The 27212-nt window shown below is 40.3% G+C and overlaps 1 protein-coding gene across 1 annotated transcript; it reads left to right on the forward strand.

The window, feature by feature from the left end:
* Positions 1-8077: 8077 nt before the first annotated feature.
* SOX11 (SRY-box transcription factor 11) lies at positions 8078-16617 on the forward strand. The gene has a single exon (XM_039331915.1). It carries the CDS (start codon positions 8628-8630, stop codon positions 9906-9908), a length of 1281 nt encoding a protein of 426 aa, XP_039187849.1. The 5' UTR covers positions 8078-8627; the 3' UTR covers positions 9909-16617.
* The last annotated feature ends 10595 nt before the right edge of the window (positions 16618-27212 follow it).

A 27212-nucleotide genomic window follows, 5' to 3' on the forward strand; every position in this document is an offset into this window, starting at 1 on the left:
CAGAGATTGAATGCTGATTCCAGCATGTGGCAACCAGCACTTGGACTATTGCATTCTGGACCCCCTTGAACAGTGGTTCTCAACCTTTTTAATGCCGCGACCCCCAACCAGTCGTAAGTCGAGGACTACTCAACCGGTCATAAGTCGAGGACTACTCAACTGGTGCAGCACCGTTTGCAGAATGGGACTTTTGGCGGGCTCAGCAGGGCAGAGACAGCCTGGACAATTCCTATTGGCTTTTGAAAGCCAATAGAATTAGACTCTATTCAAGAGAGTCTATTCTATTGGCTTTCAAAAGCCAATAGAATAAAAGGGAGTAGCACAGCTAAGGAAAAGGGGGGAAAAATGGCAGACTGTGTTGTTTGGCAACCCCCGTGAAATGGTCATTCGACCCCAAATGGGGTCCGACCCACAGGTTGAGAACCACTGCCCTAGAACTTTTGTGTGTGTTTTTAAAAGACAGCTACCTGGAGAGCAGCGGGGCATGACAGCTCAGTGGTTAAAGATGCTGAGCTTGTCAGATGAAAAGCTCACAGCCAGAATTCAAGACCCGAGCACCACGCAATGGGATGAGCTCCCATTATTTGCCCCACTCCTGCCAAACTAGCAATTCGAAAGCATGCAAATGAGAGTAGATAAATAAGTACCACTCCAGTGGGAAGGCAACAGTGTTCTGTTCACCTCGGTGTATAACCATGCTGGCCGCATGACCACAGAAATATCTTTGGATAATACTGGATCCCTTGTCTAAGAAATGGAGACGAGCACCACCCCCTAGAGTTGGACAAGACTGGACAGGGAAACCTTTATCTTTGCTTTACCTAGATAGCACATTACAGTAGTCCAGACAGATGAAGATGAGGGTGTGAGTTACCACTGCAGCATCCTCACACTTCAGATGGGGCTGCAACTGGGCTACAACCAATCTCCCTCCCAAATGCATATTGCCCAGCGCCTCAACTTGCTTATCTAGCAGTAACCATGAGTCTGATTTTCAGAGCTGTGCTTTTAGATTAGATGCCATCCTATTACATGAAATGTCAGAAAAGTCCAGTGAACAAACTGCCATTCTGCCTACACACACACACACACACACACACACACACACACACACACACATACATATGGTACATACAACATACCATACATATATTGTATATTTTTGGCAAATTTTTGAACAAAGGGATAAGTTAAAAAAAAATCCTAAACAGATTTGAAACATTGGATTAGTAACGTGAGCAGAAATTTCTGGAGCTGGAGCTATGAGTCTCAGTTGCAAGAAAATCCTCTTTTTTCCTCCTTTTTAATTCTCTTCAGCTTCCCCCAGTAAATATGGGTTTATATGGATGTACTCCACTGTTTGATGTGCTGATGGACTGATTATGTGCCATCAAATAGAGTTGAGTCTTAGATACCACAAACACGGACTCTGTCCCCACTTGGTCCACCAGATTGTCCAATGATGGGCCCATTGCCACAGTAATGACTCTTGATGTTGATCATTCCCTTCTTCTCTTAGCTTCCAACTTTCCAAGTATTGTAGAAGTCTCCAGAGAGTTGTGTCTTTGAATATCAGAAGTATAGGAATTTAAGCCTGGTCATTTGTAGTTCAGGTGAGAAATCTGGATTGATTTGTTTGATGATCCATTCGTTTGTTTTCTGAGTTGTCTATGGTATTCTCAGCCATCAAAGTTCAAAAGCATACTCTTTCTATCTTATTGAAAAGTCCAAATTTCACTGCCATAAGTGTCCCAGAGAAGACCCACTGTCTGCATAATTCTGTTTTTGTAGCTATAGATCCAGGCATCTGAATATCTTTTTCAAAGACTTCATTGCTACTCTATCAAATGCTACTCTGTGGGGTACACTTCTTGAGTGCTGGTTTCTTTACTACCGATAGTCAATCCTGACTACCTGTCCACTGATTGGTCTTTTTTGTATTTATTCTTACTCCTGTTTTTTTTTTTTTATTGTGCTCCTTGACTTTCTTTACTAGAGCTTGCAGATTGCCGTTTTCAGCTGTCAGATTTTTCATATCGTCAGCACAGTGTAGGTTATTGATGACTCTCTCTCTAGTTTTAAAGCCACACTTCTCTTCTTCAAATCCAGCTGTCCTCTCTCTATATTTTTTCATATGGGTTGCAAAGTGTGACTTTGGGCCCATCACTCTTTCTCTCAGTCTAACTCACCTCACAGGGTTGTTGTTGTGGGGGAAATAGGAGGAAGAAGGTGTGTTGGAGATGTATGCCATCTTGAGTTATTTGTAAAAATAACAAAGGCAGGATCTAAAGCAGGGCTTTTCAACCTTTTCACCCATTGTACCACTTTTAGGATATGGCAATATCCGAGTACCACCAGTTGCCTAGCAAGGGGTCAAAAACTTGATGACCTCCCCAAAAAGGAAAAAAGTGATAAAGTACAGGTAGTCGTCGACTTACAACAGTTCGCTTAGTGACTCTTCAAAGTTACAATGACACTGAAAAAAATGCCCCCCAAGCCACAGCTGAGCAAGACACCTGCCTGCCCACCCGGCGGCGCTCTTCCTCCTGTCTAAGGTTTCCATTGTTCTGACCATTTCTGTTGAGGATTGGCAGTGGGGTGGGGGGGTGTTTGGTTTTTATTCCCCCCATCTGCTGGGTGGTTGCAGCAGGTTTTAGTCATTTTACATGACCCTGGGACACTGTGACCATCGTAAATATGAATCAGTTGCCAAGCATCTGAATGTAAATCACAAGACCCTGAAGATGCTGCAACATTCCAGCTGATCGGTGCTTCTTCTGGGCTCAGCAGAAGTGCCAGGATCAGTGCTGCTTTCCAGCTGATTGATGCTTCTTCAGGGATTAGCAGAAGCACCAGGATCAGCGCCAAGCTCCAGCTGGAGCCTGGCACTGATCCTGGTGCTTCCACTGAGCCCTGGTAGCCCTGCAGCTCCAGCCATCTCTCGCTCAGACTTGTGCGATGCTGCCACCGGTTCAGCTCATTCCTCTCCCCAGCTACCACTTTTCTAGGATGGTCCCGTACCACCTGCCAGGTGCCAATGTACCACAGGTGGTACCCGTACCATTGGTTGAAAAGCCCTGATCTAAAGAATACATTCGTAAAATAAATAAGGAGAGAGCATTCAGTCATTACTCTTTTGCCAATCTGGAGTCAGTCTATTTAAACAATATTCTATCCAGACTGTGGCTTCCTGACCTTAGTATAGATTTTGCTTGAGGTCAATGAAATCTTCTGGGATTTTCATAAGCACATTCCAGAGTTTGATATGGTCAATACACAAGAATGGCACTAAAGCTATCACTGAAAGTTGAATTTTCCCAATCCTATCAATTAGAATTTTGCGTAAATGATGGTTTCCAACAATGACCTGATACCTACAGTCAATGCATAAAATTAATTAATAAAGCATATTATTAGTGATAATAATAACATATTAGTTGGCAAGTTGGTTTATAGTTCATTCATTTGTGGCTTCACCAATGTTCAGCATTTTCGAGGAACACCCACTGAGTATATTCCTGATTTCACTCTGCATGTGTTAAAAGTTTTGCTTTACTAGGTTACTACCAATGTTCCAAAACTTACCAGTGTAGAATTTAAAAAAAGTATTTGATGGTGTTCATTTTATTTTGCAAATGTATGCAAACGTTGCCAAAGGTTCAGTGATTGTCAGGGAATGTCAGGGAGATCTACAAATGCTAGATACAATGCAGTCCTGACAGCCTAAATTGCTAGTCAAATCTGTTCAGCACTTGTGCACCTATCATTGGTGCACTGCAGGGGTAAACTAGCTTACATCAGCTGATTAGTGGCTCTCGGGTTGCTGGCTCTTCCGCCGGTCTCACCTTGCCTCATGTTGTGTTGTCTCGTGTCCAGCCATGTCCAGTGCCGGCTTCCACTCTCCACACACAACAAACACAGCTAGGTTATCCCTGCGGAAGTGGTACCCATTAATCTACTTGCAATATTGCATACTTTTGAACTGCTGGCTGAGCAGAAGCCAAAGAGTGAGTGGAGGAACTTCATCCAGTCTTGTAGAGCCGGACATGAACCACCGGAGTGCAGACTATTTTTGGCCAGCAATTCCAGTGTCATTAAGCCGCTGCGCCACCGGGTCCCTGGTTCAGTGATAAACTTAGTTAAAAGCTCCAGTTATGAATGTGAATTTATATATTTGCCTATATATAAACCAGCAAAAGCTGATTTTGATTTATTTATTTATTTGTTTGTTTATTTGCTTTCTCTTCAAGTTGTTCGTGACTCCTGTCAACTGCGTGGACAAGCCCCTGGAATTTTCTGGGCAAGTATTTCTGAGAATGCTTTGCCATTGTCTTCCTCGTAGGGATGAGAGTTACCCAGCTGGCTTTGTGCCTAAAGGACTAAAACTCATAGTCTCCTGATGCCTTAAACCACTACACCAGGGGTAGGCAACTTTAGCTCTTTTATGACTCGTGGACTTCAACTCCCAGAATTCCTGAGTCAGCCATGCTGAGGGGAAAGGGAGAGGTTTCCAAGCTGAGCCATGCTGACTCAGGAATTCTGGGAGTTGAAGTCCACAAGTCATAAAAGAGCCAAGGTTTCCTACCTCTGCACTACACCAAACTGACTCTTAGTTTTGGTAATGCATTTTTACATGCCAGCAAAGGAATTTGTAGGTTGTTAAATACTGCTTGCCATGGGATCCTATTTTTTTTTCATGTTGTACAACATCAAAAGTGTTTCATTGGCTACATTTATCACAGCAAAGAATTCACAGTTTCCTATCTATTTTCTAAAGTCTTGGCGTAACAGGTTGAAAGACAGAATCACATGATTATATTTCTAACTTTGAAAAACATTCTGGTCACCTATATCAGGCAGTTATGTTAACCTCTTGCCAGTATTATATAATAGTGCATACTCAGCTATTTGTGGGTCTACGTTCGATTTTATTGCCATGTTTTTGCTTTGGTAAAGCACATTAGGTGAAAACATGTAACTGCAGACATTGGTGACTTCAAACAATACAAAGCAATTGGGAATGTTATACTTATTGTATCCATCATTACCCCACTACCATGTAACAAAACTTTTGATTTAATTCTATTTTGCTGGCTTTCATCTACAACCCATTGAAAATCTGACAGAACATAACGCTATTTTTTTTTACCTGTTCTGAAAGTGCAATTGACATTTTACACTGAAACAAACAGCAAGAATAGTTGCAAAACTAAATCTGTTGCAGAAGTGAAATTCTCATGATCGCCACTTATTTGGCACAAATCCTAACTTAGATAAGAAGTATGATATTAGATCATTTTATATTTGTTTACAAATTGTCCAAACAAGAGCCATAGTGGCACAGTGATTAGAACAGTGGTTCTCAACCTTTCTAATGCCGCGACCCCATAATACAGTTCCCCATGTTGTGGTGACCCCCAACCACTTATACATCACCGGGTGCCAGGGGCGTGGCCAAAGAAAAGGGGGAAAAAATGGTGGACAACCTTGTTTGGCGACCCCCGTGAAATGGTCGTTCGACCCCAAATGGGGTCCCGACCCACAGGTTGAGAACCACTGGGTTAGAATGTAGTATTGCAGACTAATTCTGCTGACTGCCAGGAGTTTGATTCTTACCAGATCAAGCCTTCCACCCTTCTAAGGTCAGTAAAATGAGGACTCAGATTATTGGGGGCAATTATGTTCACTCTGTAAACCGCTTAGAGAGGGCTGTAAAGCACTATGAAGTGGTATATAAGTCTAAATGCTATTGCTAGTGCTATTTTACAAAAGGATAATACCATCTGATCAAAATGGAGATATAAATTGGGTTGTTTGTGACTATTGGATCTAGTTTCCAAACAAGGAGGGCTGGTTCAGTCAGTCATATACTACCCTAGTTCACTTAGTATTGTAAGCCATGGTTTGTTTAATCACATTTAACTGACTGAGCTACCATTGGCTGTAAATAATTCCAAACCTGATTGATTTTACACATTTGGGGGAACCAGTCAGAGTCAGATAAACCACATTAGGGCACAGCATAGAATGTTAATCAGAACACAACTTTTGGAACTGGGAAAACTGCCTATGCACTCTAGTTGAACATCAGAAGAAAAATGGGTACAAAATGAATGTAAGCAAAGGTTACATTCAAATATTTAAATAAGCAATTGCAATAACCTGAAAGTTCTTTCTGGAACAAAGATTGAGCCAGAAGATGATCCTTTCCTCCCTAAGTCTATGGAGCAGGAGTTCTAATTAAATATTTGCCCTATCTTGAGCAGAGCAGATGGGAAGAGGGTGGGTCACTGAGGCTGACTCAGGAATACTGGTGTCTGCAAGTGGTCTGTTTCAAAGGATGTTTCTCCAACATGAGCTCTTCCATCTCAATAAGGCAAGCCATTTTGTGGTGACTTCGTGCTTGCAAGGAAAACCAGCAAGCTAGCCACGATGCAATGTAGCAATTTTTACTGTCTGAAGATTTGTATACCTTATTTTGGAACAGATACTATATTTCATATGTAATCTCATATTCAGCATTTTTGAGCAAAGTGCTTTTTTATCTGCTTTAGCTTTGGCAAGAAGTCTCCATAAGCAAAAGTACATTTAATAAATGACATGCATCGTTATATTCATTTTGCTCCAAAAATACATTAAGTATTACATGTTCATATATTATTTATTTTCTTGAACCTATTACACTTTTGAAGATTTTTGCTCTTAAGTGCAACTTTTTGCAAAACGTTGCCATCAAATTAATGCCACAACACTCTCATTAACGTTGCTGTCACATTGGGAGTTAGATACTTTGTGATGATGGACTGATTTGGTTGCTAGTAAACTCCCAGATAAGCATGTATGTACTAGTGCAAAAAGACTTAAGATAGTTTAATTTACAAAAGTGTCATTACATTCTAATCCTATAGCTACATCTACACTTGCCATACTTAAAACACCCTTAAATCTTTTTTAAACTATTTGCAGGAATGGGTGGGCCACTACTTATGCAAAATAGGAAACATTTAAAATACATGTACATTTTACTTTTAATTACAAATATATGATATACAAGATAGAGTTTTAAGCATGTTTACTAGAATAATAGCTTGTAGAAAAGTGCTGATAAAGCAAATGATCTAGTACACCTAAGCACCCTTTTGTTGGCACTGCCAGCCTCACCTACATACCCTTATGTACTTAGAAAATATAACCTGATTAAAAACTGATTAAAATCAGTGCTTAGATAAGCTAAAGGTACTTTGAAATATTCAATATAAATTATACAGTACTCTGGTTTACTCTGGATTGTTTTTAATTTTTATTTAAAAAAACGAATAACTTTTGAAAATTATATTTGAATAGAGTTAGTAAAAATACACAAACATGGATAAAGTACATGTGGTTAAAGGACAACTGAATTATAACATGTGACAGACATACATGAATTTTCAAGCTCCCTTCCCCCTCCATCTCTTGAAGCTGACCAGTATTCCCTGAGAAACACACTCAAGAAGAGTCAGATTATATTCCTGCTACTGGTTTTTGGAAAAACAGAGGCAAGAAATTCAAAATATTGTCCTGCCATGAGATCAGATAGGTTGGGAGGTCTGGGAGAGGAAGAAAGATTTGGGGGGGGGGGTAGAGAGAAAATAAAATAATCTGCAAGTCAGAGGACACATACACATAAATCTCGGTGTGTGTTTGTCTGTCTCAGTGTACAGAAGGAATCTGACCAAAACGAAACGCAATGAGCTGGTGGTACTAAAGCGCCACCTACAGCTGCTGTGCACAGAAGAAGCCAATGCCCAGAGGATGCGAGTGGGTTCCTACAAGAATAAGCTCACCCAGTGTGACATTAGGCAATGTGGGAATAATCGCAGCAGATTCACCTGCGCGGTCTTCCCAGATTCTGGTAAATAAGAAATAGGACCCGTTCCTATCAAGAAAGCCCAAGGAGGAGAGGGCGATCTCCTGATCCCAGCACAAGCAACCGTTCCCTCGCTTCTGTCTCCCCCCCCCCTTCCCTCTCCGACTGTTAAGACGAACCTCCAAGCCCAGCCCCCTTCCCACTTCCACTTCATCTCCCCCTCCCCACGCCTTCCAACAGCCGCTGCAAAGGGGGTGTGTATGCATACATGTGGGGGAACTTAATAAAGGCGGAGAGGCGGAGCCGAGGGGAGGAGCTCGGCTCTTCCATTGGCTGGCCGCAGGAGTGATGTCACCCATATGAAACCCTGATAACTAGTTCGGAGAGAACCCGCAACTTTTGCAGAAGGGGGAGCGTGATCCAGCGAGATCTCTGGGTCCCGGCGGCTGCTGTTGCTGCTGCTGCTGCTGCTGTAGGGGGAGGGGAAAGAGCCGGAGCGAGTCCTGCTTCTGCCGCTGCTAGACGGATAATCAGCGGCGTCCGAGGGGCAGGAGAGGAGCGCAGAGACTGAGAGACGCAAAGGGCCGGGGAGGAGGGGGGGGAGAAGAAGGAGCTTGCAACTTGCGCGCCGGGCTTCACCTTGCAGCCGTTCACTTGAGTCGAACGAGGTGGGCGAGCGGTCGGTGGGTGCAAAGTGGAGGAAAAATACATTAAAAAATAATAATAATCGACCCGAAAGACTACTAAGAAACTCTCAAAAGAAATCGTACCTCCCACCATGGTCCAGCAAGCGGAAAGTCCAGAGTCGGAGAACAACCTGCCCAGAGAAGCGATGGATACCGAAGAAGGGGAGTTTATGGCGTGCAGTCCGGTGGCGCTGGATGAGAGCGATCCGGATTGGTGCAAAACGGCCTCGGGGCACATCAAGAGACCGATGAACGCCTTCATGGTGTGGTCCAAGATCGAGCGCAGAAAAATCATGGAGCAGTCGCCGGACATGCACAACGCCGAGATCTCCAAGCGCCTGGGCAAACGGTGGAAAATGCTCAAGGACAGCGAAAAGATCCCGTTCATCCGGGAAGCCGAAAGACTGCGCCTTAAACACATGGCCGATTATCCCGATTACAAATACCGGCCGAGGAAAAAGCCCAAAATAGACCCGTCCGCCAAACCCAGCGCCAACCACAGCCCGGAGAAAAACACACCCACCAGTACCGGCAGCGGCAACAGCAACAGCGGCAAGAGCGCCAAAAGCTCCAGTAAGAAATGTAGCAAAGGGAAAACCTCCTCCTCCTCCTCCTCCTCGTCGTCGTCGTCGTCGTCTCCCCCGAAGGCCGGGACGAAGCTGGCCCCCCACCCGGGTGACTTCGGGGGAGAGGATTACCACCAATTCGGGACGCTGAAAGTGAGCAGCAAGACCATCAAATGCGTCTTCATGGACGAGGACGACGAGGAGGACGACGACGACGACGACCTGCAGTTGCGGATCAAGCAGGAGGAGGAGGACGACGACGAGGAGGAGGACCACCACCAGCAGCAGCAACAGCAGCAGCAGCAGCAGCAGTTGAGGCGGTACAACGTAGCCAAAGTCCCGGCCAGCCCCACCTTGAGCTCGTCGGCGGAGTCCACCGAAGGGGCCAGCCTGTACGAAGAGGTGAGGGGGGCCGCCGCCCCGCATGGCGCCAGCGCCAGCAGACTCTACTACGGCTTCAAGAGTATGCCCAAGAGCGCCCAGCAGCCCAGCCTGTCCCCGGCTTCCTCCCGGTCCGTCTCCACCTCCTCCTCCTCTTCCAGCAGCAGTAGCGAAGAGGCGGACGACCTGATGTTTGACTTGAGCTTGAATTTCTCCCAGCACACTCACGCCGCCTCGGAGATGGGCGTGAGCTCCGCGGCAGGCAACCTGTCCCTCTCCCTCGTGGACAAGGATTTGGATTCGTTCAGCGAGGGCAGCTTGGGCTCTCACTTTGAGTTCCCCGATTACTGCACCCCGGAGCTGAGCGAGATGATCGCAGGCGACTGGCTGGAAGCGAACTTTTCCGACTTGGTTTTCACTTACTGAAGAAGCGAGGGAGAGGGAGGGAGAGAGGAAGCAGAGGAAAACGCGACGGGCAGGCGAACAGGCTGAGAGAGAGAGAGAGAGATCAAAAGGACTGAGAAAAAAAAAAGAAAAAATCGGTAATGGAAAGTTGATGCTAGTGATTTACGCTTAAACGTGGTGGAGTTTTGAAGTGAAGTAATGATCAAAATGTCTTTGGATTTTTCTTTTCTTTCTTTTTAAAGTCTTGAAGTTAGTTCCAAACCGAGTCCGGAGTTGTGATTTTTTTTTTCCTTCTGATTTTTTTTTTTTAAAAAAATTGGTAATCACAACAGTAGCAGCAAGGAAAAAAAGGCAAATGGGACTGGGGGTTAAAAGATTCAGAAGGCGTTGTTTGAAGTTTGTGATTCAAGTCTGGAAGTGGTCTGCAAAAAAAAAGTCTTTTGGCAGCACAACTGTTACTCAAGGGGGTTTGTGGATTTTTGTTTTTGTTTCTCCTACAAAGATTTCTAAGGACTGTTCTGATTTTTTATTTTTTTTTAAAGGGACCATTACAAACTCTTTTTGTTTGGAGGGAGAAAACTGATGTCTTCTATGCATCCAATTCTTAACAAAGCTGCAGGGAGCTTGAAAAAAATGCAGACTGTACAAACGCTTACAAAACAAAACTGTGAACTGACTTAAGATCAGAGTTTACTTTTCAGATCAAATTGTTTATGGTTTTACAAATGTGATTTCTACTTGCCAACTTTTTTTTTTGTAACTTGTTCCCTTATACCTCCTTGATTGAATACCAGACAGCCTAGACCTCAGTACACAAAGGTATTGAAACATTTTTGATACATAACAGACCTCAGTCTTTTTAAAAAATTAATATATTTTCAGGCGTATTTTTGTACAGTGAAAGGGAACATTCTTGCTGTGTTTTTTCAGTAAGACTTTTCAGGCACTTCTTCCCTTTTATTTTTTTATTTTTTTCCTCTGTTTTTAGCATGCAAGTTATATGGGTACGTTTATGTCCTGGTTTTGAAAGGATTAAAAAAAAATCCTTGTATCTAAAGGCCTTGTGGTTTAAAAACAAAACAAAACAAAACACTTTTTTGTACAGCTATAGTTCAGATTTGTTCAATATTTGTAGGTAAAGATTTATTGAAAATGGTGATATAGACCTCAGAGCTGTTATCTTAGTTTAAAAGATTGTATATGTACTGTACTATAGTAGGAATTTATGTATCTCATATGCTGTGATATGTGAATGGGGGCCCAGATGGAAGGTATGAAACTGGATTCTCAACTTTTTTTTTAGTGAAAATTTAAAAAAAAATGAAATGGGAAAAAAGAAAGGCACATAGTAAAAGTTTCTCATTTTGTGCAATATGATTCTTACAAGTACAGACCATCTGCATATTTTGTAGCATAGGATGGCAACACAACAGATTTGTGCACTGTCAACAACATTGTCTTTTTTAAAAAAATGCTGAAAGTCTGTATCTTGACAGTTTTAATAAATCAGCTGGAACTGATAGAAATTCGATTCAACATTAGCCTTTACAGAAGCAATGCCTCTGGATATGCCTTGTATCCAAGCCTTCCCTCACCCTCCTAGCTGAGACTTCATGGGGGGCGGGAGGGGTGGTTGGGGAGAAAAGGGTAGATAGACTTTAAAGGGCTGATATCTTTTTTATACCTCTTCCCTTTCTCTCCCGTGATGTGCGCTTCCCCCATCTTTGGTCGGGTGGTGCAGGAAAAGGCGATTGGGGGCAAAATGGCGGGATAAAGGGCGAGAGAGAGAGCTTCGATTCTGGCGTGTTCCAGGGCTGTACCTCCGGGTCCTTCGTTTCGAGCGGCGGGTGCCAAGCCAGCAAGGATGCCAGGGTTGGGACCCAGCGTGATTTGGCCGTGGGGTGTGTATGTATGGGGGGGAGACTGTAGCAGCAACCTTGGCTGGATGTAAGGTGCCCAGTGGGGGAGGAGGGATTGGGTCACCTTCAAGTTGTCTCGGTGCGCGAGGATGGGCGCGCAGGCGGATGCCGCTGAAGCTAAAGATTTAGCCGAGTGTTTTTACAGGCTTAGAGCTTGGTTGTTTTGTTTTTTTTTTCCCCGGACTAGGTTATTTTTCTCGCCGGCGTCTTGGTTTGACGCCCCGCCACCCCAGCCGTTTCTCTGACAGGGATGTCGGTGCGCTCCCCTTGAGCCACGCAAAGGAGGGGGGGGGAGAGGGAAGGTGTCTCTTTCACGAAGGCTTTGCTCGCCATCAGGTCGGAGCTTTGCGAGGGGGCGTGCCTTGACCATGTGGGGCAGCGCCGCGGTTCGCTTTAGTCTGCCAAAGCTGCCGCCGCCTCAGGAACGCGCAGTGGACGAGCCAAGAAAAGGAACTGAATGAGGAGAGGGGGCGTGCCCGCCTGCGTGTTTGTGTAGAGTCGCTATTTTCAACTCCCAATATTACGAAGAAAAAAAAAAAGGTTGACGTGAATAAAATGTGAAAGACAAGCCGTGTGTGTGTGTGTGTGTGTATGCATATCATATTCTTTCACTCGCCGCGACGCCAATAACCGTCGGCTCTCAGTTCGTGACGAGCGGGGCTCTTCTCTCTTTTTCCATCCCTGCTTCGAGCGAAACGTTGAAAACCGTGCGACACCGAGAGGCGCGCGTGCCGGTGTGGTTGAGTGAGGGAGTGAGTGAGCGCGCGGAGGCTTCTAGGCTAGGAGAGGGCCGTGCGAGCATCCCCCCTCTCCCCCCCGCCTTCTGTGTGAAGGGAGGTACCTTCTCAGCGGGGGGGGGAGGGAGGAGGAGGGCGGCTGACGGCTTTTCTCATTTTTCATAGAGGCAGCTTTCCGTCTCGTCCCTTCCCCCACCTACGTTTTAGCCAGAAGCCTTTGCATTGATTTCTTATTTTTTTCCCCCCATAGAACAGACTGGGGAGAAAAGGGCGTGTTATAGGTAGCTCGGATATACTGCTTTTCTTCATCCCACCTCAGCCACTGCCTTATTTTCTTTGTAAGATGGGATTTTGATTGCGCCCCGAGAGCATTAGGGGCCGTTCGTCTTTTGGGGCGCAGTTGTTTCCTTCCAGGGACTCTGTTTTGTTTCCTCAACTGAGCAAGAAAACTCTGTAGTTAACGAAAGATGCTCTGCACAGGGGAAAGTGGCATCTTACTTTGTCCCAGAGCAGCTGGGAGTCTTTTTTACCAGTGAAATAGGCTCTGTTTTCCTTTACTGAGATCTGGGCCTCAGGCACAGGAAATGGGAAAGAAAGATGAACTGTGGCAGACACTTGGAGTGGGGGTGGGGTGTGAACTTTTTTTTTTTTAAATAATATTTCAGTCTTAAACTTTAGTGGGAAAATTAAGATTATAACTAGATTTAGTCACAAGAATAATTTGTGGTAAGCTTTGGAAGGCTATCCGTTTGTTTTAAATAAATAATAAATCAATTGTACATTTGTCAGTATGGTGAATAAATCATCCAACCAGTCCTAACTCATTATTCAAAATTAAGACGATTGGGAGTTGCAGTTGTGAGCAATTGTGATCCCAAGTAAGTGTGATTGCCATTTTCCATGAAACTCTGATCAGTTTATTTTACTTTCAAGTAATGACTTGAATTACTTGTGATTGTATTTGGAGTTGAAAAGTAAGTCCTGCTTGAATCAGTAGGGCTTATTTTTCTGTAAACAGGGTTAGAATTGGTTTGATGATATTTTATAGGCAATTTACTGAGCTGCTCACTTTTGGAATCACTGCTTAAAGGCTTCCAGGCTGGCTGAAGATAGACCTGTCTACTACATAGTTGTATGATATAAATAGAATAAAACCTTTAAATATAGATTGTTGATCAAAAAAATCTTTGGTGAGAGATCAATTTTAAATTAGTTATTTAAACTGGTAATAAAGTGCTTAAAATTATCTCTTTAAGCAAAGACCATGGCCTATTTTGTTTTATTTTTTAAAAGAGGTGGTTTGGTTTAAAGCTTTGTTTGATTGAAAAATTATGGTGTACCTCAAAACTTCAGTCTGTGTCTTTGTATTGTGCAAAGGCATGATAAAACTTTTAGGGGAGAAGCTAATGTAACACGTAACATATTTTCGGCTAGGAATAGTCTAATAAAACTCAAGTCCTTGAATTTTAGGTGGGTTTTTTTGGGGGGGGGTCTCTTAAATTTTGGATGTGTTAATGACTTTACATATTTTTAAACAATTTATTGGACTATCTGAGAGAAAATGAGACAAACAACTGTGCCCTGCAGTCTGATAATTAATTTTCAGCAGTTGAATACCACCAGTTTTGTAGACTGGACATAGAAAATTAATCTTTGTTAGCTACATGAAGTCAAAATATTTTTATTCTTTGAGCTAGTCTCCTAGCTTCTGTAATTTGTGAAAATGGTAGTGCAAAGGGGTCTGTGTGTGCTGAAGAATTGGGGAGCTCTGTCTGCCTTAATTATGGAGCTGCCTGGATTGACTACAGGAACTGTATTTTAACCTCCTTTTCACGTTTATTATGTGAAGATACAAGGGTGTAACTCATCTAAACAAGATATATTCCAACTGAACAGAACATTTACTTTTAGTGACATGGGAGGCTGAATATATTTCTAAAGCTGAATTTTGTCAGTCATATAATGATTTGGAAACGGGAACACACAGTATATAAGATCTAAGAATGTGCAATATACAAGGAAGGGGACTGTACGTTTAATCTGGAAAATTAAAATTGGTCAACTTGGTTAGATAATCTTTTTTAAAAATTCAGAAATGGAAATGTATCTAGTGAAAAATCTATTTTCCCATTGTAAGTGGGGGATATATCTTACTAATATTAGTACAATTCTAATTGGTAGACTTGTGGACTGTGGTCCTAAATTCAGTATTGCAGTCCTAAGTACATTTACTAAGAAGTTGCACTCAAATCATGCAGCCTGTTTTTGAGTAAAATGCCTGAATATTGTATGTTTTCTCTCATCATAACATATATGCTCATAACTCTTCCTTGTAATTGCACATGTACATTTAGGCAGACTTTTATAAAATAGATTTATTTCTTGGGCTGTTGCATTGTTTGTCTCCTCCTCCTCTTCAGCACTTTTCATCTTCTTGGGTGAGGAGATGCATTGTTCAAGGGCATAAGAAAATGTTTTAAAGATTGTCAGCTTTTAATATATGAAAATATCGTAATCCATATAGAATAACATTTCAAAAAGCAACCTAAGATTTTTTTAAAGACACTTTGTGGAAGGTGAAATCCAGTTTGTATCTTTCCTTCTGGCTACTTCCTATCTAATGTTAGAAGATCTAATTAAAAAGAAAGTTTAATTCTTTAAGGACAATATATATGACAGATTAAATAGATTGATGAAAATGTCTTTTAAAATTGTATTTACTCTAAATATAGATGTCCATACATGCAAAAGGTAACTTTTTCCTAGTGTAGTGTCTACAGAAAGTGATTTGAACCTATATGGCCTTAATGGCCATTTATGCCAATGTAAATTGGTTATAAAACTGTAATTATTCCAGTCACTATTGAATGTGAAATTAGAATCAGATACTAAAGACTTGTATTAGTCTTTGATAGCCTACTCTACAGAACTCTCTGTTCTATATCTCCACCTTTGTCACATATTCTTCTATGGCCTGGTACGATCCTCATCCTGCACTTCTTTGGTGAATTTTGTTTGACTCTAATTTGCGTTTGTCAATATTTTTAAATTGGGCCTTGATTATCCAATAAATTGGAAGGTTATTTTTTACAGCCTCATCCCCTTGCTCTTGAAGAGTTGCAAGAGATAAATAATTAATTTATTTTTCATCCACAAATGTTGTTATTTCCCTTTAGACACCTATACTTTGAGGGTGATTTCCCCCTCCTTTCCACACACTACCTATAGCAATTAACTGCCTACTTGATTTTTACCTCCCCTCATGGATGCAGTGAATTTTTAAGAGAATTTCACAAGCAAGTAGTTTTTTAGTGAGTTTAAACGTGAACAGAGTTTTAAAAGCCTATTTTTATATTCCGTATAAAGCACAAATGTGCAGAAAGTGTAGAATGACTTACAAAAAGGGAAATAAAAGTCCATAATATTTCATGTATAAAAGTAATACTGTAATTGGTTATTGATTCTTCTAGAAAGTCCCAATAATTATGCCAGTGCAAAGCTAGAATTATTGCAACATCTAAGAAACGATGATGGACAACAGTTTCACAGGACTGACTTCTATGAATAAAAGCTACTCCTAGTTCATTATAGGGTTGGTGGTTCTCATGGACACATTAACAACCTGAAAGTTTGAAAATGGAGTTCCCTGTCTTTATTAAGTCATCACACACCTTTTTCATATCCAGATTTCTCTGCTGTGAATTAAAGGGCCATACTCAAATTAGGCTCTCTGGGAAATTTTGCTTTTAAGAAATTAGGATGTACTAATTTTAGAATATTTATCTGCTAGCATGTCCTAATTACTTCAGTGGAATATCTAAATAATATTATCAGTAGGAGTGAATCCACTGTTTTTCCAACAAGATTGGAAATACTTTTATTTTTAATGTGATGGTGTAATAAATTCTAATCCAGGAACTCTCAGTTTCATTGCTTAATTTTCTTTCCATCTTACTGCTTATCTTCAAACCCAGTTGTCAGGAATATTAGCACCATTATCATTCTTTTGCAATTTCTGGTTTTAAATCTTGTAGTATATTGGAAGTATGGAGCCTACAAATGCCATGATACTTTTTTTAAAAAAAACATCAGTTTTTTTCTGTTGGGCTGTTTTAGTTTTCCATCAGTGTGGGAATTTTGGTGGTTACAACATTTATGTGATGTTGCATGAAGGCCACAGGTGGAATAAACCAAATGCCTTAGTGCAGTTTTTTTTTTTATCTTGACACTTTTAAAATTACGGTAATTTCAGAATAAGACAAAAGAGTTTTCGAAGGCCACTTGAAAAGTAGTTTTTCACAGCCATTCTAGATAAGGGGAGGAGAGGAAAGTTGAAAAATATTCTTGTTTAGAAGTCTGAATGATGACGGTAGTGGGGGGGGAAACCTTGGAGGTTTTTGCATGCCAGTGTACAGGCCTATTTCTGTGAGAAGGGGGGAAAGAAGAGAGTAAGGTTTGCTTGAGGCAATGCACTGGAGGACAAAAGTGTTTTCTAGCACTAGGAAAAGAAGAAAATGCATGGCAGAGTTTCGTCTTCTAGTAGACTATATAGCATGCAGAGTTTAGTATGTGTCAAAACAGTGTATGACATTGCTGTATCAAAGTTGTACAGTTAAGCATTATTTATTGAAAGCTATGTTTTGTTTTTTTTTTGTAAAGACCTGATCACCTAGAGGATTAATATCATTCACTTGTGCTAGTGTGCTACATTCTTAACCAGCTTCTTTACTACAGTACTTGATATGCAGTGTTAAAACGCTCAGGGTTGAAAACAGTCCACTCCAATGTCTCTTCTCTCTCTCTCTTTTTTTTTTCTTCTCCATTGGGAAAAAATGCCAACTAAAAGAACACATTGACCTAATAAAACTGTATGATCAATCTTTATATGTGTTTTTATGTGGATTTTTTCCCTCACTGGGTTTTGTATTTTATGTATATAACAAAATAAGGGCTCAGATTTCACAGTCACTCAAACTGGAGTGTCTTTCCTAGCACGACTCGTGGCCTTGCCAGGAGAGCCTTGGCAAAGTGCCATTCTGTGCCCATTCATGATGCCCTGAAAACAAGGCAAATATTATTTGTTTTTTCCTGCTTTTCTGCTTTGGATAAGAGCAAAATATCTTGGGTTCATCATTTCAGGTGATGTTTTAAAACTGAACATGAAATAAATAAGAGAAGTTTCTACTCTTGAATTAAATACCAGCAAACTCCATTTCTCTGTGTCTTTTTTCTACAGACAATTTACACTGTAAATGTATTTTGACATAGAAATAAATCATTCTGTATTAAGATTCTTGATATGAAAATGTTTTTATGAAAATCTGTAATTGGAATTATAATATGTTTATAAAATGTGTTTATGTGGTGGAAGTTTGTTGTATATTAAATATGGTTTTATATAAATTATTGTGTTATATTGTAGAGATTTCAAACTACACAGTTAATATAGCCAATTTACATTATAAATATGTTGGCTACCCAAAATCCTTAATTTTGTTTTTAACCTTATATATTCCCATATGTATTACCAGGGTGATAAAATTCCATACACACCACCTGCTTGCTTGTATATGAAGTTTGCATCATTAGTAACTTCTGGTAACCACTGTTACTATTGAAATCTATTTAAATATAAACATTGCTGGGGCCATTCGCATTTAAGTAAAGTGAGGCAAATTCCTCAGAGGACAAAATGGAGTTATATTAAGAAGATGGAGGACACCACTTCCTGATTGCTTGTCTTAATTTGCTGTCCTAAAATGAAGTAAAGACTAGTTGCCATTATAAGTCTTAATGGTATATTAAAGAACAGTCAGTCTTAAATCCCATCCATTAAATAACCAAATCTCAAATGTTCAATATTAATGCCAATATTTTAAATTGACCTTGCTACCAAAATATTTCTATTTTTTATATATATATATATATTTTCTGAGGTTTTCGCGGGTATTTGTATGTAGGTCTTTGGTTGTTTGGGTTTTCTCCCGCGTAAAATTGGAAGTGTCTTGGCGACGTTTCGACGAAGTCCCATTCGTCATCTTCAGGCTGGTGTTTTCAGCTTCGTGCTTTGAGCTGCTCAAAGCATGAAGCTGAAAACACCAGCCTGAAGATGACGAATGGGACTTCGTCGAAACGTCGCCAAGACACTTCCAACACCCGCAAAAACCTCAGAAAACATATGTATATATATTGCATAGCAGAATGGAGAAGTTTAGGACATAACGTAAGTCCCATACTTCATATTTTTTGCATTTCATATTAGGGATTATAGAGAGAAAAAAAAGGCTCCACCAAGCCTTTGAGCATCTGATAGATCTTTGGAGCATAAAATTAATGCAGAAAAAGTTAACACCCAATACAGAGGCTAGGTTAATTCAATGTTGTTTGTAAATATTAGTTTTTGGTTTAGTGCAGTGTACAAAGCCGGCCAAACATGGTTTATCCAGCAAACCATGGACAAAAGTGATGCTTTATCCAAGTCATGAGGACCGACTTCTCTGAAAAATCGCTTCCTACCAGCATCTCTTTTCCTTCCTAATAGTTTTGGAAAGTTGCAATATTTGTCTTGAGTTGCACAAGAATAAGTCCTTGGAGGGAAGATCTCTTTTTGTCAGGTACTGGAACAATGTTGCCTAGCTGTTATGAGGGCAAAAGAGGAAAATAAAATAAAAGTTCAATACTAATAATTATTGGACCATCTGGCAATGAAGAGATCAGAGATTTTCATCAATATGTATAAGGGATGTGATTATTGCTTGTGAAGGAGACTCAGAAGTGAATTATATATTTCTTTGCTTATAATCAGCCACTCAAATTTTTGAGAAGACCTTCAAAATGCAATTATGCTCCAAAAAGGGGGGGAGGAACTATAATATCTGTAGTATCATAGTTGTTTTATAATGGATGTTCAAAGGGGGGAAAAGATTTCAAAAAATACATATATCTTTAAATTCTGTGTCAAGACCTATTGAAAAATGAAAAAAGGTGCGAAGATGCTTTTAGCAACACTTAAACGTCACTGTTGAAAATTAATCAGTGTCTTGATATCTTCCAGATACTGGAGTTTCCCTTCCTCAGTTTTGAAGCAATCTCTTTACCTTCCTGTCAGGAGTACAGATTTTTAGACAACGTTTATCAACGCTGCAAAACCTCATGTTGATCTCTCCAGTGTAATTGCTGAATAGGATGTTGCATCAGTTGTTGAAAGCGAGAAAAGCTAATTTGGGTTTGTGTATCTGTCCTTTAATGTAACCAGTAAACATTCCCAGTGTGGATTTTCACACAAAATCTGCAGCATTCTGGTCCTTATTTGTAAAGACATTTTGATAATAACGTGGTGATGCAGCTATAACTCATGCTGGATTGTTCTTTTTCAGCATATAACGTATCTATAAAAAGGATGAGAAAATGAGAGGCTTGTGCAAGGCTTGTGACTCGCGTTCTTTGCAGACGTTCACTGGTGCTACCAGGAAGGCCTGATTTGGAATAATGAACAAAAGAGGCCTGAAACTGAGCAAGGCTGCTCCATTCCATGTTGAAATTAATGAAATAATGCATGTTACCTGATTCTTTCCCATAAACCAATTAATCTAACACATTGTCTGATGCACTACTGTTTTACTGAAGTGCTTATGAGATCAATGAAGCTGGAGAAAAACTACACAGAAAGGGTCCAAGAAAGGAGGGCTACCAGAATAACGGAGTTGGAAGGGATCTTCGAGGTCGTCTACTCCCTGCTCAAGCAGGAGAGCCAGTGGTGGGATTCAGCCAGTTCGCACCATTTTGGCAGAACCAGTAGCTAATTTTTTGTTGCCCAGTCCCAGAATGGACTTCCGGAAACGGCATCCACACAGAGAACTGGTTGTTCATTTGACTCCCACCACTGAGGAGAACCTATACAATTCTGAATAAATGGTTGTCCAATCTCTTCTTAAAAACTTCTGGTGATGGAGCACCCAAAACCTCTACAGGCAAGCCGTTCCACTGCTTAATTGTTCTCATTGTCAGGAAATTTCTCCTTAGTTCTAGGCTGGATCCCTCTTTGATAAGTTTACATCTGTTACTTCTTATTATGCTCTCAGGTGCTATGGAAAATACATTGACCCCCCCCCCTTCTCTGTGATAACCTCTCAAGTACTGAAACTGCTATCATGTCATCCCAGTTTACCACTACCATTAAGACTGACAACAACAACAAAAAATATTTGATTCCCACTGCCTCTCCTTTGTTTCACTGGAAAACCCAAGTGACCCCAAGGTTAGGATTACCATAATCTAGGTAACCATTACATGAGAACAAAACAAGTTTTCTTACCTTTGTTGCTATTTAATAGTTGCCTGTATTTTGGCAGCCCAGATATTGCAATCCTATCCAAACAATTTTTATAAAGTTACAATATCTTTATTTTACCCCCCCCCACACACACACTCTTCTTGTTCATAAGATTGCTACTTGTTTTACTGGATTTGCTCTTTTGACTTCACAATACTCCATTGTGTAGAATGCAGTTTTCCATCATTTAGAATCAGAAAAGCTTTCCTTTGACAGCAGTTAAAAGAATGGAGTGGAACCAGAAAGAAATTAACAATCTTATTGAATGCAAATCAGGCTCAGTCAGATCAGTTCAGTAGCCCTGAAATACCTCACTCCAATCAGAGAGAATAGATGGCTTTGTTCATCCTTTGTTTGTGCATGTGTGGATTGATACCAGTTGATTAAAGCTAAATTATTTGCTCATTGCACAGTGACAATACTGATGCTGGACAGAACTCCACAAATTAAAAACTACATGGCATTCTGTAAAGTTCAGTCCCAGTCAGCATATCAGAAGCCATTTATTCTCGAATAATGCAGTGGACATCAGGATCAAAATTAAATGAAATAGTACAAATATGATCCTCCTCCCTTTGAGAATAAGTTATCCTTCCACCACCCTAGGTGTCAAGAGGGTTTTGCTTCCTTCCATTAAAATGTACTGAAACTGCATCTTTTGATGAAGAAATAGTCCAGCTTTGGGCTCTGGAATCATAACTTTACAGGTAAGAATTATTTGTTAAGTGTTACCTGAATTCCCTTATATGAAACTGATTTAAATATTCTTTAAAGGCAATATTTATTGCCAAGTGAATTGTAGTCAACTGTTTATATAGACAATGTAAAATGTGTAATTTTGATAAAAAGAAAGTGGTAGGAATGTCTAATGTGGCTTGATGTAGTTTTGTTTTCTTTGTTCCGATCCATGTGCTAGAATTTCAGCTCCCTGAATTCCCCGACAACATTGTCCTCAGGCTACAATTTTGGGATTTGCAGTCCCAACACCAGGAATATTGATAAGGTGCCACTGGCCAAGCCTGCTCTGTGCTGATAGGCCATATTTGCAAAAAAGATCTACAGTCTGTTTTTTTCCCCCATTTTTCTTTCAAGTAATTCATATCCAATTAACGCACACTTATTTGATTAAAATTATGTGAAATAAAAACTGGTTACAATAATTGGATGGCATCTTTAATCAATAAATCAATAAAGAAATCCACTGATTTTCCCGGCATATTGTCAGACACTGTAGTGCAACATGCCAATCAAATATCTGGCTGTTACTCTTCTTGACCTATTCTGCACTGATGTTTCTAATCAATTCTGCAGAAATTTACTATAATCATTGCAAATTTTACCAAGCAATTCTCAGAGTGCTTGCTTAATCTGGTTAAGCAATGTCTAGTAGAAACTAAAAGCAAATTCTGTACAGATACAAATCTCTTTGTGACAGTGAGAAACACACAGAATAAATAACTGTATTGTAGTCTATTGGTGTCTTCTTAAAAATTTGGCACAAGAGTTCCATCCTATGCTATTCTGTCCCTGACCTTGAGAAATCCTGCAAAATGCAGGATCCTCTTCATGTGCAGGGAGCCTCAGAGGATGCAAAGGATGGTGAGTGAACAATTTTTCACATAAATGGTGAGTTTGAATCTTAAGGTAATAAAAGTACTTTATGGGTTGGTATTATATCTGAATCAGGTATTACAAATATCCTGGACATGAACTATTTTAACTTCTTCCCTCAAGACGATGCTACAGGGCATTGCATACCAAAACAACTAGACACAATGACAGTTTTTTCCCCCATGCCATCACTTTGCTAATTCCCACAACATTGTCAAACTACCTAGTAGGGCTGTATTACCATTATCCTTCTCATTTTCTCCATTATCTATCTCCTTTTCTTTTTATGACTATAACTTTGTTGCTTGTATCTTATGATTTATATTGATTGTTTTATTTAGTATCCTAGTATGATTTATGTTGATTGCTTATTTAGTATCCTATGACTATTACTGAGTGTTGTTCTTATGATTTACTATGATTGTATTTTATGATCACGATCATGATTTATCAATTGTTGCTTGTATGTACACCGAGACAAATGCACTGGAGACAAATTCCTTGTGTGTCCAATCACAGTTGGCCAATAAAGAATTCTATTCTATTCTATTCTATTCTATTCTATTCTATTCTATTCTATTCTATTCTATTCTATTCTATTCTATTCTATTCTACCCTACCCTACCCTACCCTATCCTATCCTATCCTATGCAACAAGTAATCTTTTTTTAATGTGTCTCATTGCATCACCGCCTTTTGCAAAGTCCTCTTTAGTGAGAAAAAGCATTTGAAAAAGCCATCACCTACACAACATGAGCCAACAGCTTTAAAAATAAACATTTTTTAATGCCACAACAAATTCTTTGGACAGCTACGCACCACTGTCTCTTCCTGGTTTAGAGTATTTGCCTTTTCCTTAAGTCTACAGGAGCTAATGTCTGTGAACAATCCAGGTGCTGAACACAATAGCAATGAAGAGATCAGTGAAGCAGAGTTCATTGCCGCAAATGCAAAGAGCATCCCTGACTTTCCTTCCACTCCTCCCTGGAGTATCACATCTGCAATAAATGAGGAGAATGACATCACCTCCAGAAGGGACTGCCTTCACAGAGATGCTATAAATTATTCATTCAATAAAATGTGAACCAGTAAGAAGGGCAGTTGAAGTCATGCTTTAAGCCTATTTATTATTTACTGCATAGTCTCTGGAAGCTTCTCTGGAGCCTTTTCAGTTGCCCAGGTAAGCACAATAAGTATTATCTAGGAAAAGAGATACCATAAGGCTTTAGTCCTACCTACACAGAGAGCCAAAGGTGTGATACTTTAATAGGGAATCCAGTGTGAGCTTAAGATGCAGGTTTTTCTGCTTTAAATGCAGTGTTTTTTCCCCTTTCCCTCCTGAAAGGAGAGATGGATAAATGCTGGTGGCCCATTCTGTCTTTCCTCCCAAGACTTCAAATGAGATGCCCACTTTGTTCCCCTCCCAACACAACATGTGTGTGTGTTGTGCAAATAAGCCAGCTGGTCATCATTTCAAAAACACCTAGTCCTTTTAACATGCATTTTTTTTTTTAAAAAAAAAAGGATCTAAAAGCACTTGAGAAGGTTTCAGAGTTGATGTACTGCCAATGGTACTTACCACAATCTAATGGCTTCCAGATGACCTGGTTGCCCAGCTAAAATAGTCAATTGCCAGAGAGTGTGGCTGAAGAAAATGTGGCTTTAAATTCAAGCCAGAGGAGCATATTTTGTTCAGATTAACGTGTGCACTTCTACAGCGGACTGAACATTAGAATGAGGCATTTCAATGTTAGAATAATAATGAATGATGTCAAAGTAGTTCACATTCACGACTGTGCTTTGCATTAACATGAAAGATTTGAATCTAAGCATGTTTACTCAAAACTGAGTCCCTCTGAGATTAAGACTGCAATCTATATTCACTTATCTGGAAATCAATCCCATCAAATTTAACATGGCTTATTTCTGTACATAATCTTGCACACAGCCCATTGCTGAATGCTCCAAATCAGCTAAATGGAAGCAATATCAAAGCTCTGCGTCCTGAAGAATAAGATATTGTCATTTTTATACTGTGGGCACGATGGCACACATCAAAAATGAAATGTAGTTGCCCGGTCTCAAAGTGAAACACATACATGACACACACCTAAGCATACTATGAACAACCTATGTATAGACCCACATCCCTACATATACATAGCAAATAAATATTAAATATTGTCCATCTTGAATATATAACAAAAGGAGGAAGCTTGAGAGTTCGCAAGGTTAATGCTGTATGGAATAAAACTCTGGCTGAATCTGGATGTTCTGCTTTGGTTACCACGAAGCCTCCTTCCAGAAGGTAACAAGGAAAACAGGTCGTGAAGAGGATGTGTAGTGTCCCAGATAATCTTACGGACCCTGCTCAAGCAGCACTTCTGTGCTATGTCCTAGATGGGAGGGAGGGAAGTGACAATGATCTTTTCGGCCATTCTCACCACTCTCTGCACCGCTTTCCTGTCTGAAGCAGTGATGCCTCCAAACCAGACTGTGATGCTGTATGACAGGATGCTCCCAATTGTCCCCCTGTAGAAAGTGGTCAGGACAGGGGAAGGAAGATGTGCCTTTCTCATGCAGCGCAGAAAATGCAGGCGCTGCTGTGCCCACTTCACCGGTTTCTCACTGTTGAGCGACTAATGTTTAAGAGTAAACATTATTAAAGCTGGCAGGGCACTCGAAAGCTGTGCCACTCTTGGGTTTCAGTTCAGGAATGGTTTTCAGAAAGTGCAGGAGCACCTTTTTTTCCAGGATCATGTGGTGGCAATGTGGAGACTTTCCAGGTGACAGGTGGCAGAAAAGATTGGACTATGCTGCAGAATTATTGTGAGTCAGAATAAACAGGGCTGATGTGGCCGCAGCAAACATTACCCAGATATATTCTTATTTTGGTAGGTTCATGTTTTTGTTCTCACCACCCTACTCTTTGTCTTCCAGTTTGTTTGGAGCTTGCTAGGTTTTTATGCAGAAAACTCCACTCCCTATAAAGACATGTAAATGTAACTCTGGTCATTATAATGTTTGATGGAGCCTTCTCATTAGCTTTTGACAACTTTAGACTTTTCCCATCTTAGCAGAAGATGCTAGGGATTTAATCAAATACTATTTTGCATAAATCCATCTTAAGGTAGCACATCTGCCTTTTTCATCTGTAGAACAATATGCTTGTGCCTCAGGTGGGAAAAAAAACCTAGGTAGAGATTAATTTAAGCAGCACTCCTTCAAGTCATTATCATGATTAGTTCACACTCAAAAGATTCCATGGCTTGCAGGTGAAAATGTGAATATATGCCATTTTTCACCAGAAATCCAGTTGGGAATCTGATGAGGCAGACTTAAGTCCATTAAATCTTATGCCACGCTATGTTGCTAGTCTTTAAGATGACTAGAACTAAACTATAGATTTATGTCTGTGAAGGGAAGCTATTAAAAAGAGCAGGAAGAATAAAGCAAGTGAATTCTTAAGCAATTCTTTCTCATATCCTCCTCTTATGTTGCATCTTCCTCCACCCAAATCTCAGCTATTTAAAACTCCTTCACATATATCATCAGTCATTGTCCTGTAACTGTCCTATAGGTAGGAAATACACATATTACAAATAGAAGGATGGAATCTGAGAAAGAAGCTGTTTGTCTAGGTCCTGGACTACCTAGAACAGGGGAGGGCAACTAAGACCCGTGGACTTTGACTCCCAGAATTCCTGAGCGAGCCATGTTCAAGGATTCTGGGAGTTGAAGTCCACATGTTGTAAAGGGGCCTACCCTTGACCTAGAAGTTCATGACAGATTTAAACCCCAAATCAGGTGTGAATTCTGGGAGTTGTGGTTACCAGGCTGAGAAGACTGCCTTAGTTTCTCAGATAGTCAGCTATACCTTCTCTCAAAAAGCTTGTTGTATATCATGCTGTGTTGAACTGACAAAAATAACAGCAATAAAATTATGGTTATTCTAGGAAGTGGGAAGGAGAGGATCCAAATGAGTCAATTAATGTGGGCTGAGAACATGGTAATTTCTCATTTCCTTTCTTTCTAGAAGAGCTGGTTACTTAAAAAGCTGATTGACATTTAGTTTTGCAAAATGATCCCCCACCTCACCCCAAATAAAAGTTTGCCTTTTATCCTTAAATGTTTTTATAAGAAGATTCATACATTAGTAGTTTTCATAACCTTAATTTCATAAGCATCAAACCCTATAAAATGAACAATGCTGACTTTAAATCAAAGTAGTGTTTTGTTCTTTGGTAATAGCATCTTTCAAAATGGAACAGCTTGCCAAAAAAATCTAAGTGTCTCATAAAGCACAATGTGTGAAAATGTAACAATAAAAATAAGCATGCTCCTGTTTCCCCCCAAACGCTGCCATCTTAATCAGGTGAATTTGCATTTTGAAAGCCTACATGCAAGGAAAATAAGCACACGCCACATATCCGAAGCAAACTCACTAGGGCACCATCAATGTTGAGTCATCAAGTTTTTTTCAAGAGCATGCCAGTTACGTGCAATATTGATACATTTTGTCATCTGTTTCTATAGGGAGTGGAATTTCCTTGTGCTAAGACTTTTTACATCAAAGCATGACTCATATATCCTAAGCTTTCAAAAGAACAGCATCAGGGAAAACCTTTTAAGAATTTCCATTTAAAGTGAAGGAGGGGAAACTTGAGCCACTAAGTTAATCAAGCCCATCAGGACAGCCTCTACAACCTTGCGTGTTTTCATTTAA

The sequence above is a fragment of the Crotalus tigris genome, unplaced genomic scaffold (genome assembly GCF_016545835.1).
Source record: "Crotalus tigris isolate CLP2741 ecotype Arizona unplaced genomic scaffold, ASM1654583v1 scf7180000024439.5362192, whole genome shotgun sequence".
Taxonomy (NCBI): domain Eukaryota; kingdom Metazoa; phylum Chordata; class Lepidosauria; order Squamata; family Viperidae; genus Crotalus; species Crotalus tigris.

Coding starts and splice junctions, on each gene's coding strand:
- SOX11 (XM_039331915.1), top strand. CDS start 8,628: ATGGTCCAGCAAGCGGAAAGTCCAGAGTCGGAGAACAACCTGCCCAGA.